General features: G+C 42.2%; 1 protein-coding gene across 1 annotated transcript in view; it reads left to right on the forward strand.

Annotated features, from left to right (window-relative positions):
• MBOAT1 (membrane bound glycerophospholipid O-acyltransferase 1) overlaps positions 1 to 12,181 on the forward strand; it is a 91,700-nt gene extending 79,519 nt beyond the window's left edge. Inside the window, exons 10-13 of the mRNA XM_073331898.1 lie at positions 2,929 to 2,993; positions 4,492 to 4,624; positions 6,105 to 6,256; positions 10,023 to 12,181. Of these exons, the coding sequence (XP_073187999.1) occupies positions 2,929 to 2,993; positions 4,492 to 4,624; positions 6,105 to 6,256; positions 10,023 to 10,158 (486 nt within the window). The 3' untranslated portion in view covers positions 10,159 to 12,181. The remainder of the gene's footprint in view (positions 1 to 2,928; positions 2,994 to 4,491; positions 4,625 to 6,104; positions 6,257 to 10,022) is intronic.
• Positions 12,182 to 13,981: the final 1,800 nt, after the last annotated feature.

Consider the following 13,981-nt stretch of genomic DNA (forward strand, 5'->3'; position numbering starts at 1 on the left):
GCTCAGGCTGTAGCCAGAACCTCTCTCTGAGCAGAAGCCCACATCCATCTCCCTTCTGACCAGGGATTTAGGTTAGCAGCCCCCTTGCGGTCACTGTGATTCTCTTCAGCAGATCTGACCAAAGGTCCAGCCTCCGCACTTGATTTCTCTCCAAGGGCTATGGCCAGGGATTATATGTTGCAGATGGATCCTTCACAGCAGAGTACATTTGAGGATGAAAACATAAAAAGATCTAATACATACTAAGGGTACCTGGGGGGAGTCTGGCAGATCAGAATCCTTCCAACCCTTCAGCAGGGCGGGGTCCCCTTTGGACAAAAGGCTCGTGTCTGTTTGTTGAATCAAAAACAAGGCTCTTCTGTCAGGATAAACTCAGTCTTTTACATCAAAGGCCCTTTCTGTGTCTCTTGCCTCTGGCATTTGCCTGATCCAGTATATGTATAGGGGGTGGTATTTCTCTGGAGCTATTTCTAGTCCGAAGAACTGCAGTAATTATGCCCCAGTGTTTTTAGTTTTTGGAGGTGCTTTTGTAACCTTTCTGCATGGAGTGGAATACACTTCCTAGCTCACAATGATCCGTATAACCTTCACAAAGGTAATACAGTAGTCCCCAAAAGATACTGCTTGTGGCTGCAATATCTGTAACCGAAGGTTTGAGGAGAACCCTGCCAGGGAGCTTTCCATTTTGACAGCCAGCTTGACTGGCTGCTCTCTTGGAAACACAGAGGGGAAAAAATCAACGCTTGTCAAGTGAAAAAGGACAACATTGATAGAAGCAAGGAAATACAGTTCCTTTCTCTAGCTGGTACTATAATGCAATTAAGTTGTGTCTGTCAATTAGGGTTATTTTAATTTAACTCTTAGAACACTGATGAAGATTGCTCTAACCTCCAGTATTTTGGACTGAGGTGCAAAAGCACTCAAGTACTTTTGGGCCCCTCTCCTGCCCTACTCCAGTTCACACTTCCCTTGGGTCTCTTAGAAGACCTTGTGAGCTTTGGAAGAGCCCTTTGACCCTATACTGGCATTGGTACAAATGCTGCTGGAATAGTGTGTCCATTTCTGGTGCCCACAGTTCACGAAGGATGTTGATAAATTGGAGAGGGTTCAGAGAAGAGCCACAAGAATGATTAAAGGTTTAGAAAACATACCTTCCAGTGATAGACTCAAAGAGCTCAATGTGTTTAGTTTAACAAAACGAAGGTTAAGGGGTGACTTCATGATCTACATGGGGAACAAATATTTAACAATGGGCTCTTCAGTCTAGTAGAGAAACGTATAATAAGCTCCATGGCTGGAAATTGAAGCTAGACAAATTGAGACTGAAAATAAGGCATAATTTTTTAACGGTGAGAGTACTTAACCATTGGAACAATTTACCAGGGGCATGGTCCATCACTGACCATTTTTAAATCAAAACTGGATGTTTTTCTAAAAGATCTGTCTAGGAATTATTTTAGGGAAATTCTATGGCTTGTGTTCTACAGGAGATCAGATTTGATGATCACAATGGTCCCTTTTGGCCTTGGAATCTATGAAGCTCTGGTGCAGAAAGCCACCTCCTCATGTGATTTATGTTTGCAACTAGAAAGCAGCAGTTCCCTTGGAGAGCCCATATTGAGAACCACTTCACAGCATTTTCATTGGTGCTGTCGGATTACTTCTAAGGGAGACTTTCACTCCTTTTAGTCTGGGCTGCACTTTAGAGTGCATTCAAGCAGTGAGCAGTAAAGAGACTTCTCTGGTGCTTTTTATTAACAAAGCAAACCTTTAAGGTTTGTTCAGGATGTTAGGTTATCAACTTATTACGAAGGAAAAACTGGACTGAGAATATAGCACACATTAAAATGATCCAAAATTCACTTGGAGCGTTGTTTCTGGAGCGAGTTTCCCTTAAGGGTACACTTCTCATTACAGTAAGCCACCAGGAAACTACAGTAAATAAATAACCTCCAAGTTCTGACATGAACCTAAACGACAAAGCAAAACTGAAACGCCATGCTTAACTCAGCCAGTTTTGCTAAAGTATGGCAGCCTGTCTGGTATATTAGATCACCCATTATTTGGAGACCTCTCTGACATCTAATCACAATAAGGTGAGTTACAGTTGGACTTTTTCAGTCTTAACTCTGAATATCCTGGCTTTTCCTAATTGGTCTCTTTACCTTAAACCCATTCTAGTATGGTTTCTCTCTGTTTAATTTCCACTATATAATTTCCACTAATTTCCTGTGGTCCTCCAACCATGAGAGGGGCATAAAGGGCTTATTGAGTCAACAGATTGAAGTAGTCACTGCAGAGTGGTTATGTAACTGCTCTGTGGGCTTGCCTCCCCTTTCCCCATTGGTATCTCCCTACAGCCCGGCTGAGTTTCTCAAGGTGCACTCTGGGCTGAAGATTTGGCCCTAAGTTCATGTACTAAAAATACTTTCCATTTTTTCTTGAGAACAAGTTCATTTATCTGTCTCCCTACCCTCAAGAAGGCATTTATTTTAGAAACCTTTTGTTTTCATAGCACTCTAGGGATTTCCAGTTCACCTAATTTCCAGTCCACCTAAGGTTTAAAGATTAAAAAGCAGTTGTTTGTAAGTTGAAGAATTGGGTTGGTATGAATATCTGAAATTAGAAAACCTTTTTTGGCTTTTTCCATAATTTGAAAGATAGCCAAACACTGTTGTTTTGTTTTATAATAAAAAGTGAGATTTTTAAATTGAGTGGCAAGTGTCAGCCATGAGTAAGTTCTTATGGCTGAGTTATAAACCCCAAAACATGTTTATAATGGAAATGTTGACACACCCTTGACTGTAGCTAGCTACTACTACTAGCATACTGCATGTAAACCTCTCAGTTTAAAATCCAGGTAGAGACTGGCATTGTCCTGTACGTTCCAAAGCCAGTGTGAGATGTTAACTTTCTTCTCTCTCCTAGACTGCAACAAGTTTCAAAATGTACATTGAAAACTGGAACATTCAGACAGCTGCCTGGCTAAAGTGGTAAGAACAGTAAAACAGTCAATTGCTCATGAGACGCAGTTACTTTTAGGTGGTACTGTTGGCTAGTAATTCTAACTGGTGAATCTGATAAATGTACAACAGCCTCTCGGTCTCTTTCATTTCTCCCTGTGACTGTAAGAACTTGTGTGCTACAATGTTTTTGGTGCTCTGAAGTTCTTATTGCTACATGTTTGGAATGACCACATTTACTCAAGAGCAGCAAAGCCATGAGTGAGCTATACAGGTCTTCCTAAATAACATTTTTATAGCACCTCTCACTGTCCATATTTTGTCTTCGTTACCCATCTGTATTATTTTGCTAGGAGTTTATCATATTTTATCTCTCTCTCCCTTGCACTTGAAATTGATTTATTATTATTGGAGATAGGCCTGAATTGGGTCTAAACTCGTTCTCCAGTTGGAACTTTGGGAAATCTTGGGTCCTGATTCAAACTTCGTAGCCTCAATATAATCTGTTGCACAGGCACCAGTCACCACATACTTCAGGTGCCAATTTAGGTCTGTCTTTATAATATGCCAACTTGAGAAGCACAAAGTAAATTTTGTCCAACACTAGGGAATTTGATTTCAGACTGTCATCACTATGGCTTACTGTAAATAGTAATATTAATCCAAATTTTGTAGCTCAGTCCTGTCTCTGGTACTGTGAAAACAATGCTTTGGTATGTGAAAAGTCTGGTTCAAGTCAACTGATGTGACCTCCAAAATACAGGAGTTTATATACTGTTTGTCCTAACTGTTTTTGGTGTAAAAATATGGATCTGAAAAATCTGTTTCTATTGTTTTTCGTGAGTGAAGTAAACAATGTTTTTGGGTAAATAAACTACCATGATCATTTCTTAGGACCATTGCATTCTGAGTTAAAACTCAGATGTTGCAAGATTCTTAGGGTCCTGTTGCTGTGTTTCTGAACTACGCACACGGAACCATTCAGCTACGTCTTCCTTAGCTGCTAGTTTAAGTCAGCATAGGTCCATTGATTTACACTAGCTAAGGAACTGGCTGGCTGTGATGTAGGGTACGGGCAGCGGCTGATAATATTCTGCCTAAAGAATATTGAAATAGAAAAGGAACTGTGAGTATGTTGCTTTCAAACTCCCACCCACTCTTGAATATCAGTCAAGTTTCTCAGGATACATACAGAGTTCTAGATGGGAAAATGCTGGCATGGTAAATGAGAACCCGCCTTATGCCATATTATTTATGCTCTCTCTGATATATAGAGAGGGCATAAATAATATGGCATAAGGCGGGTTCTCATTTACCATGCCTATATATAAGTTTAAATTCCATGATGATTAATTAAATCGCAAGAGAATGCCTTACTCGTGCAAGTAATCCAGTTGACCCTCATGTAAATGAAGGTTTGCAGGACTGGGCCCCTGATACATAAAGGAGATCAGAAATGTATCTTTAAGATTCAAGGAGATCTGTATTGTTCAATCTGCTGTTTTCTGTTTGTTTCATTTCTTCCCAGTGTTTGCTATGACAGGGCTCCATGGTACCCCACAGCCTTAACATTTATCCTGTCAGCCCTGTGGCATGGTGTTTATCCTGGATATTACTTTACATTCATTACCGGAATCCTTATGACATTAGCATCCAGAGCAGTACGTAGCCTTTATTGTTCTCTTCAGAGGCTTATGTTAGATTACTGTAAAGCTTTCAGTGCTGGGTGTTTATATACCTTTGACATACTGAGCCATTTTCATCCCTGGTATAACACCGTTGACTGTACACGAGGGATGAATCCATGTAACACCTTTTTCTGTTGAGATGATCCTCACTGAAATGTTGATCTATACTGCAATAATTGTAGGTGCTTCCTATAATTACAACCAGCCATTGTTCCTATTGATTCAGCTGAGCAGGGACTGTGACGCTGAACTTGGCTACAGTCCTAGAGAGAGAGGTGAGGGGCTATGCAAAATGCTAGTGGTCAGTCATACACTTTGTGCATAGGTTCATTTGTCTCATAATTGACCTGGTCAGGTAGAAAGAGCCTCCATCTCATCTGTGTATTGTGATTATTCTGTGTAAAGTACAGACCTCATAGACTGGATTGAGCCAACAGTTGGCTGCAGGCTGTATAGGCATGTCTTTGTAGACCACACCAGTTTCTCCAGACTATGTACTTTCATTTTTTTAAAAAAGAAAAGCTTCTGACCTTTATGGTTGCAAAAAAAGAATTCTGAATGGGACCGCAGTGCATTGTTGACTAAATCTGCAGATAGATCACACAAAACAGTATGTCTGAGAACTTTGAACTGGCCCCATTTGTTGCAGAAGAATGTTAACTTTGGATCCTAATGATGACAATTTAATTTTACAGCATTACTAACTGTATCACTGCTGGTCATTCTAGTGGAAACATCCACTGTGAAGAGATTGGAGAGCACCATCACTTTTACCTATAGTCTGACGTTGGGTATATATCCATATCAGTTTGACTAAGTTCCATAAGTGAATAAAGCTGGCAATCAATAATAGTTACCATAATACTGTACCACAATAATACTTTGCACTTAATTTGACCCTTCCTTGTGAAGATGCATTCCACAGATTAAAACAAATACCCCCCCAAAAAAAATATTTAAAAAAACCCCTCCAAATAAACCAGCATCTGTAGAAATCCAAAATGCTTGCAGGCATAAGCAACTGCTAGAGAGTGTAACTCCTCTCTGTTGTACATTTTATAAGCAGTGGTCCGATTCATCCAAAAAAGAACAAAATTGCCAATAGATGCCCATTGGAGAGACAGCCTGGTCCAGTAGTTATAGAACTCAGGAGATCTGAGATCTATTCCCAGTTCTATCACTGACCAGCTTTGGGACCCTGGGCATGTCATTTGAGCATTTGTGTGCCTCCATTTCCTCTCCCACTTTTAATCTGTCCTGTCTATCCAAACCATAAATTCTTTGGAGCATAAGTATGTGGTATGTTGAGGCCTCTAGGTATCATTGTTATACAAATAATACAATATAAATAATAATGGATGAAGAGTTTTATAGATGTGAAGTGAGTCTGCGTGTGTTTACTAAGAAATCTAGGGTTGGGGGTTTTTTTAATCCTCTTCTCCCTGATTTGTAGATAAGGAACAATTACAGACATTACTTCCTGTCTTCAAAGTCGCTCAAGGTGGTCTATGACATTGTCACATGGTTTGTCACTCAACTGGCTGTCTGCTATACTGTTGCACCTTTTGTTATGCTAGCTGTTGAGCCCACGATTAAGTTATACAAGTAAGTTTCCTCCTTTTAACTCTTATACCTTAAACCTGTAGCCAGGGGGCTTTGTTTAATAAGCCAACCTGTCAAGGGAGCTGATTAGAATTTTGCCATCATTTGGAGGGAATCCAACAGGTTATTTAATAACATCAGGAGTGATTTCATCTGTATAACTTGATGAATTCATTTAACCATGCTAGAATAATTTTCCTTTTCTTTCTCAGTTTAGTTTAGGGTTTTTTTTTTAAATTCGTGTTTGACCTGACTTTCCATGCGTTGGCTGCTGCCCTGTTCAGAGCATCCCAGTACCAATTATTAACAAGACCAAAGGACGGGGTGGGTAGGAATGAAATTAACCTTATATTGGGAAATGTCTAGGTGAGAAAACAACTAACTTCCAGTTGTAAAATGCTCATGAGAAGGGATTCTGAATTGATCAGCAGGGCATAAAGATACATGGTTGATTCATTGTATATTAAAATAATTTTGTTGCTTTGCACTCTTATTTTATGTGCAGTTACTTCTGTAAGTATTTTAAAAATGAGATAAAAGGGTAGTTCTGAAGATTATGTATAGTGAAGCATAAAATGAGTTGAAAAGAGAGATTTGACTAAATTACTTTACTTTTCTTCCATTTTATGGTCAACCTTGTCTAACACAGAATAACAGTTTTTGGCTGAAAAAAGAGACATTCCATTACTTGATCATAAAAGACTGAAAACTATTAGTCAAAAGAGCAGCTGTGAGTGAGTCTGTTTGAGGGGTTTTGAATGCTGTCCTTTTTTATAAAAAAATGAAAATGTTTAGATAAGTTTTCTCCTTACTTAAACAAAACTATTAAAATGCCAACACCAATCTGAAGCTTGTATCAATGTTGGCAAGATTCATTCCTGGCTGCCATTTTAATGTCTCATTGTTCTGTCTTTAGCAACAGCAACAAATAAAAAAAGATAAGGGCTATCTCAGTGTAAAAATATTGAATGTGACAAACTCATGAACACTTATGAATTTGCTCAAAGCGCAAAATTTTGCCCTTTTTGCCACCAAAGGCCATTTGAGGTGACAAAATACCAACATCTTAACCTAAATTCCGTTAATAAATACTTGTAAAGAGATCGCAGTTACCATGCAATACATGCGAAGGAAAAACTGTCAGTTTTAGTTTAGCACAGCTCTGACCATAGATGGTACCTACACAACCTGCTGCCTATTAATTTCATTTGGTGACCCCTAGTTCTTGTGTTATGAGAAGTTGTAAACAACACTTCGTTATCTACTTTCTCTACACCAATCATGATTTTATAGACCTCAATCATATCTCCCCTTAGCCGTCTCTTTTCCAAGCTTAAAAGTCCCAGTCTGATTAATCTCTCCTCATATGGAAGCTGTTCTATACCCCTAATCATTTTTGTTGCCCTTTTCTGAACCTTTTCCAGCTCCAATATATCTTTTTTTAGATGGGGCTTCTACATCTGCACACACTATTCAAGATGTGGGCGTACCATGGATTTGTATAGAGGCAACATGATATGGAGGCACTGGGTCGCGGTGGCTCTGACCAGCATCACCAACCTGTCCGTTAAAGTCCTGTCAGCGGTGCTGCTGAGTTAAGGCAGGATAGCTCCTACCTGTTCAGACACCGTGCTGCGCCCCAGAAGTGGCCAGCGGCGGGTCCGGCTCCTAGGCGGGGGGGAGGGAAAGGGGGCACGGGGCTGTGTGTGCTGCCCCTACCCCGAGCACTGGCTCTGCACTGAGCTGAGGGGGTCGGTGCCTACGGGCGAGAGCCACACGGAGCTGCTTGCGTGCCTCCGCCTAGGGGCTGGACTTGCTGCTGGCTGCTTCTGGGGCGCAGAGCGGTCCGCAGTGCCAGGATAGGCAGGAAACCTGCCTTAGCACCCCTGCTGTGCCACTGACTGGGAGTTGCCTGAGGTAAGCCCGCACCCCAACCCGTGACCCAATCCCCTGCCCCAGCTTTGAGCCCCCCCAAACACAGAGCCCCCTCCTGAACCCCAAACCCCTCATCCCTGGCCCCACCTCAGAGTCTGCACCCAGAGCCCTGACCCGCACTCAGAGCCCAACCCCCTGCCCCAGCCCAGAGCTCCCTCCCACACCCTGAACCACTCATTCCCAGACCCAGCCCTGAGCCCCTCCCACACCCTAAACCCCTCATCCCCAGCTCTGTTGGGTCATGGGTATTAACAATTTTCTTCAGCTGGGTTGCCAGAAAAAAAGTTTGAAAACCACCGCTCTAGATCCTGCATTTGCAATCAGTCCAAGGGAAATCCCTCCGACTACACAGTTTAACCCTGTTTAAGCTTTGCCATGAAACAGATTGCCTTGGGAAATAGCTTCTATTGCCTCCAGTTATCTCACTCCATGAAGGGGCTTAATTGCTTCTTTCCTTTAGCCCTGAAGAAGGGTAATTACCCACCTATTGACTTTAATCAGGTCTGTGATTGATCCGTGGATCAAAGACAGCTGGATGGTAGCCATTAACACCTCCCAGTATAACAGTCTTTTAAATCTTGCACTCCCCACTGGATCCCCCACATGTTCAATTCATTATCCAGAGAAGCATATTATTATATTTTTAAGGTCAGGCTTGACAAAGCCCTGGCTGGGATGATTTAGCTGGAGATTGTTCCTGCTTTGAGCAGGGGGTTGGACAAGATGACCTCCTGAGGTCCCTTCCAACCCTGATATTCTATGATTCTATGATTTCTGTGTGTTTCACTGCCTGAGCATAGGAAGGTAATGTATGAATTCATGGGATTTTCAAACAAGGCGACTTGAGCTGAGTGCAAGGTGACTGTGTGCCTTTGGAGTAGGACATTGTGGACACGTCTGTGGGTTCAGGCACCTTCCAGGGATTTTAGAACTATGAGGGAAGGAACATAGCAGGGGCACTGAAAAGTTAGGCCATTCCAGGATGGTCAGGTACTGAGTGCTAAGTGGTCAGGTGCTGGACCCATGCACAGCTCCCTGGCCTTCCTCAACCCATATGCTATGGGCCCACCAAAATAGGTATCCCATTTTCCATTTTAACTAGCTGTTGACCCTGAACACTATCAGTTATAGAAGTAAATATAGGGAAGATGTCTTTACTTTATTTAACATTGTGCCATTGTCTCTCCGATCATGATGTATTTTATGATGATGATTATATTTTATTATTTTATTAATGATCAGCAAATCTAAAAAATGTTCAGAGTTTTAATTAATTTCAGATAAGCAACCAGAAGTTTGACTGGAAACTCTTCTGTCCTTCAGTTGCTGGTGCCATTTTTTCAGGCACAAGTTGTACTTGCACAAAAGGGAGGCTTTCTGAGAATGTATCCCTGTATATTCTTGAACAGTGGGAGATAAGCTGAGAAGGCCAGGGTTGGGTTTCTCAAACCATAATCATGGGTAGTACACCTCTGAGTCCATTTCACCTGAATTGTCAAAGTTTGGGGCTAGGGATTGGGAAAAGGGTTCTTGGTTTGGCCCCTTGTCTGATGTTACAATATACGGGAAAATACTGGCCCTGTTGAAATCCATGCCAAACTTCCATTGACTTCAGTGGGTTGGATGTCGCCATATTATAGTGTGACATACTGCTGTAAAATCCTTGTAAAATCCCAGGGCATAAAAGCCTGTCATGTATATGACTATCAGGTGCTTTGTTTTATGTCTAAACCTCTTGAATCAGATGGAGCTGGTTGTAGTGCTGAACTAATACAATTTGTAGCATTCATATGTTACTAACAAGCCTGTTATCTCTTTCTCTTTTCGTTGCTAGGTCAATGTACTTTCACATGCACATTCTAAGCCTCCTGCTGCTGCTGGTCCTACCAATCAAACCTCAAGACCACGCCATGAGGCAGCTTCAGAATCAAGTGACACACAGCTCTGTTAAACACAAGAAAGAAAAATGATACCTCAAAGAAAAACCACTGATATTGGGAAGTGAAGTGTCATACCAAAAACAAAAGGGAGAAAATAAAAAGATAATGGCATTGTTATTGCTTAATTTAAAACGCTTTGGAAAGGACAGACTGGAGCTTGGTGGACTGTATTCCAGATGACCCAGTAACAAAGATTTACAGGCTTGAGGAGCAGTGCTTCTGATTTTATAAATACAGGGACTATTTTTATGGCGTGTTTTTATATATTTAATTTTCTTCACATGTACAGATGTTTTTGATCTTTTACAGAAATGTACATTTGATAAACAAAAATTTTGAGATTAAGAAACTAATCATTTAAAAAAAAAACTAGCAAGAGTCAGCTCAGCAGCTTAGCAGACGGGTGTTCTAGGCTTCTGAGTCTTTGGCTTCCTATCCTGGCTATGGCCAGAGGGGCTCCGGGGTGTAGAACCACAGAACCTTGGCTCCTGAGACTGTTGGCATTGACTCCAGCGGAGGAGGAGGGCCAAAGCGCAGGGTGCAAGTGCTTCCCATGTGGTCCTGAACCAGGGACCTGCTGCCCGAGTTCAGCAGTTTGGAGACTCCTAATTGCTCTCAGTGACACCTGCTGGTGTGAGGGCAAATTAGTGACTTGGAAACCATTCAAGTAGATTTCTGTGAACATCGGCCACTGGATTGGCCAAACTAAAATATAAAAAATAAATAAATTATATATATTAAAAAAAGAAAAAATCAAAATATCCTATCCTATGATATGCAGATTGAAACTTCTCTAGCTGAGGCTACGTCTATACTACAAGTGCTCCAATGGCACAGCTACAGCACTGCAGCTAACTGCTGTAGTGTAGGTACTTGCTACAGCGACGGAAGGGGGTTTCCACTGCTGTAGTGAATACAGCCCCTTGGGAGGCAGTAGCTAGGTTGACAGAAGAATTCTGCTGTCAACATAGTGGTGTCTACAGCAGGGTTAGGTCGTCATAATTACGTCTCTCAAGGGTGTGGATTTTTCACATCCTTGAGTGACATAGCTAGGTTGACCTAAGTTTTAGGTTTAGACCAGGCCTGAGAGACAAAGATAATTGGGATGTGACTGATGTTCAGCACTACCCTGCAGCTTTGGAGTGATATGTTTTGATGTGATACTTTTATCATCAATATAATGTAGCAATAGGGAAACCTTGCAGATTTAGTGCTTTAAAACTGTCAGTCACAGATCAAAAGCTGGAGGAAGGGTTGGGAATAGATCAACTTGTTTCTCATAATATTATGTATTGGCAAGTAGGAATTTTGTTCACACAAGGATAACAATCCATTAAAAATAAAATTAAAAGAGAACTATACAAGAGAAGGATTGTGATATGATCAAGGGACTGAGAATCAGCAGCTCTGCTTCTGACTCACTGTGTGATCTTGGGCAAGTCACTTAACCTTCTTATGTTTCAGTTTCCCCTTCTGTAAAATGGGGATAATAATACTTACCTACCTCGCAGGAGTGTTGTGAGGTTCCATTAACGTTTACACAGCGCTTTAAGAGAACAGGATAAAAAGTGCTATGTAAGTTTAAAAACTAAATCTAGTCAGAGAGGACCTCTTAAAGGAACACATGAAAATGTGCACCAAATAATTCTGTAAATATTTTTAAATGTTTTCTAAGTTGGTTTTCTTAGAATCATTTAGAAATGAAGCAGTTCCCTTACATACCATTGATTTTCTTAATCTGTCTGAAGTGTAAATGAACAAAGAGTCTACCACATTTATTTTATTTTAGTTTTTGTATCAGAATAAATTCAAATTTTGCAGAATCCCTTCTTTGGGGAGAAAAATGTAAGAAACCAAAACTGAACAATGTAAACAGTTACACTTTGTTTCTTGATGGACTGATTTTGCTTTTCTCCCCTCCACCACCATCTTCCAAATCCCCAACAGCCTTTTAGCGTAGTGTCTATTTCATGGGAAAGTTTATTTGGTGATTTCTTTTGGAGAAGAGATGGATTACTAAGATTGGTCTGAATAAACGAACTGTTTTTTGTCACTGTGTGGCCTTATTAATGGGAGGGAAGTATGAAAATCTGGAGAGAATGGGCCTGTGTCTCCTGGAGCAAGGTGAAAGATCATTACAGATACGGTGGGAACTAATCACATCTCTCAGTCTCGCATTTTACAAACACAGCGAGGTTCAGATGCTGCTGCTATTGAAATCCATGCTAAAAACTCCCATTTATTTCAATGGGAGCAGGATTCATCCCTAAATTGGTTTATTTTTTGTCATTTTTTTTGTTCTGTTTTTCAGTATTACATCTGTTTATTTAAGAACTTGCTGTGACATTTCTGTGGTGTGGTGAATCTATTCCTACATAGCTAGATCAGACCCCTACAGGAATTAGGATGTTCTCCTTGCAAAGTTTCCTCGGCATTCTTCTGTCAGGGAGGGGGTGACATTTGTGGAAGTAAGAAAGGTCCTAGCTCAAAAACCAGCCAGTAAGCAGGAAGACAAGGTGAATCCTTACAGAGGCCCTGTGTCCTTGTGTGGTTTCTGGATACCCATCAGATCTTCACCTTCCTGCTTCTTGGCAGTATGACTCCAAATTTGCTGCACTGACAGGGCTGCTGCAGCTGGCCCCACCAGTGTTCCCTCTAATTTTTCCCACCCAAGTGTGGAATGAATTTTGTTATGTGTGCCAATATGGAGGTGATGTGTCCTCCATATTGGTGCACATAACAAAATTCACATGTGGGGTGGGGCTGAGGGGTTCAGAGTGTAGGAGGGGGCTGGGGCAGAGGGTTGGGTGCAGGGGGGGTGAGGGCTCCGACTGGGGGGCGGGCTCTGGGGTGGAGCTGAGGATGAGGGGTTTGGGGTTCAGTGGGGCTCCTCAGGGCTACAGTGGGGAGAGAAAGGATGCCCTCCCCACTAGTTTTCTCTCCCCACAGCAGCACCTGGGCTGTGGGGAGAGACATTTGTCCCCCAGTCAAGGCAGGTCCAGGCTGGGCTGGGTAAGGGCTGGAGGAGACATTTGTCCCCTGGCTGTGGCAGGTCTGGGGCTGGGCTGGGTTGGGGGCACCTGTCCCCTGGCCACGGCAGTTCCAGGCCGGGCTGGGGAGGGGCTTGGAGAGGGGTGCCTGTCCCTCAGCCGTGGCAGGTTTGGAGAGAGCTTAGGTGCCACAGCAAGTCTGGGACTGCAGCCCTGAGTGCCTGCACGGTGCCTAATAGGCAGCTACGCGGCCACGCAGCTTACAGGGGGTTTAGCCCAGGACCCACTAGAAAGGGAGGATGTAAGTACATAGGGCTGATCCAGGGCTGAATACGTCCACACAGCTGCTGGGAGGGTGCTCCCAGCATGGGTGGACATACATATGCTCTCTATGCTTGATCTAGCATGCTAAATATAGCAGCATGGCTGCAGGGTCACAGCCAGCCTAGGTTTACCATCGTGCCTGACCCTCCTAGGTACATACCTGGTATGAGGGTCTACCTTTTTGAAGCTTTGTGTTAATATTGAGAGATGTTTATACTAACGGGAATATAGAAGAAGTATTTTAGTAAATTACGTGTCACCTGCACTTAAGTCCTAGAAAGGCTTTGGGGCGGGATCAATGCAAACGCTTACAGAACCGGTAAAGTTTTTGGAAGCACTGGGCTTAGATCAGAGTAAACATTTCCAAACAGGTTAGTTTAACACCCCAAGTCCTTCAAAAATAAATAAGAAGTTCGACAGCTGGCCTACTGCCTGGTTTGCCTTTGATGCTCCTTGCAATGGGTTCTCTCTTCAGGGCCCTGTGTCTCTGTTCCATACTCCTTATCTCACTCAGCATTCAATGCATGCTATATACCACA

This window comes from Lepidochelys kempii, chromosome 2 (assembly GCF_965140265.1).
Source record: "Lepidochelys kempii isolate rLepKem1 chromosome 2, rLepKem1.hap2, whole genome shotgun sequence".
NCBI lineage: Eukaryota > Metazoa > Chordata > Testudines > Cheloniidae > Lepidochelys > Lepidochelys kempii.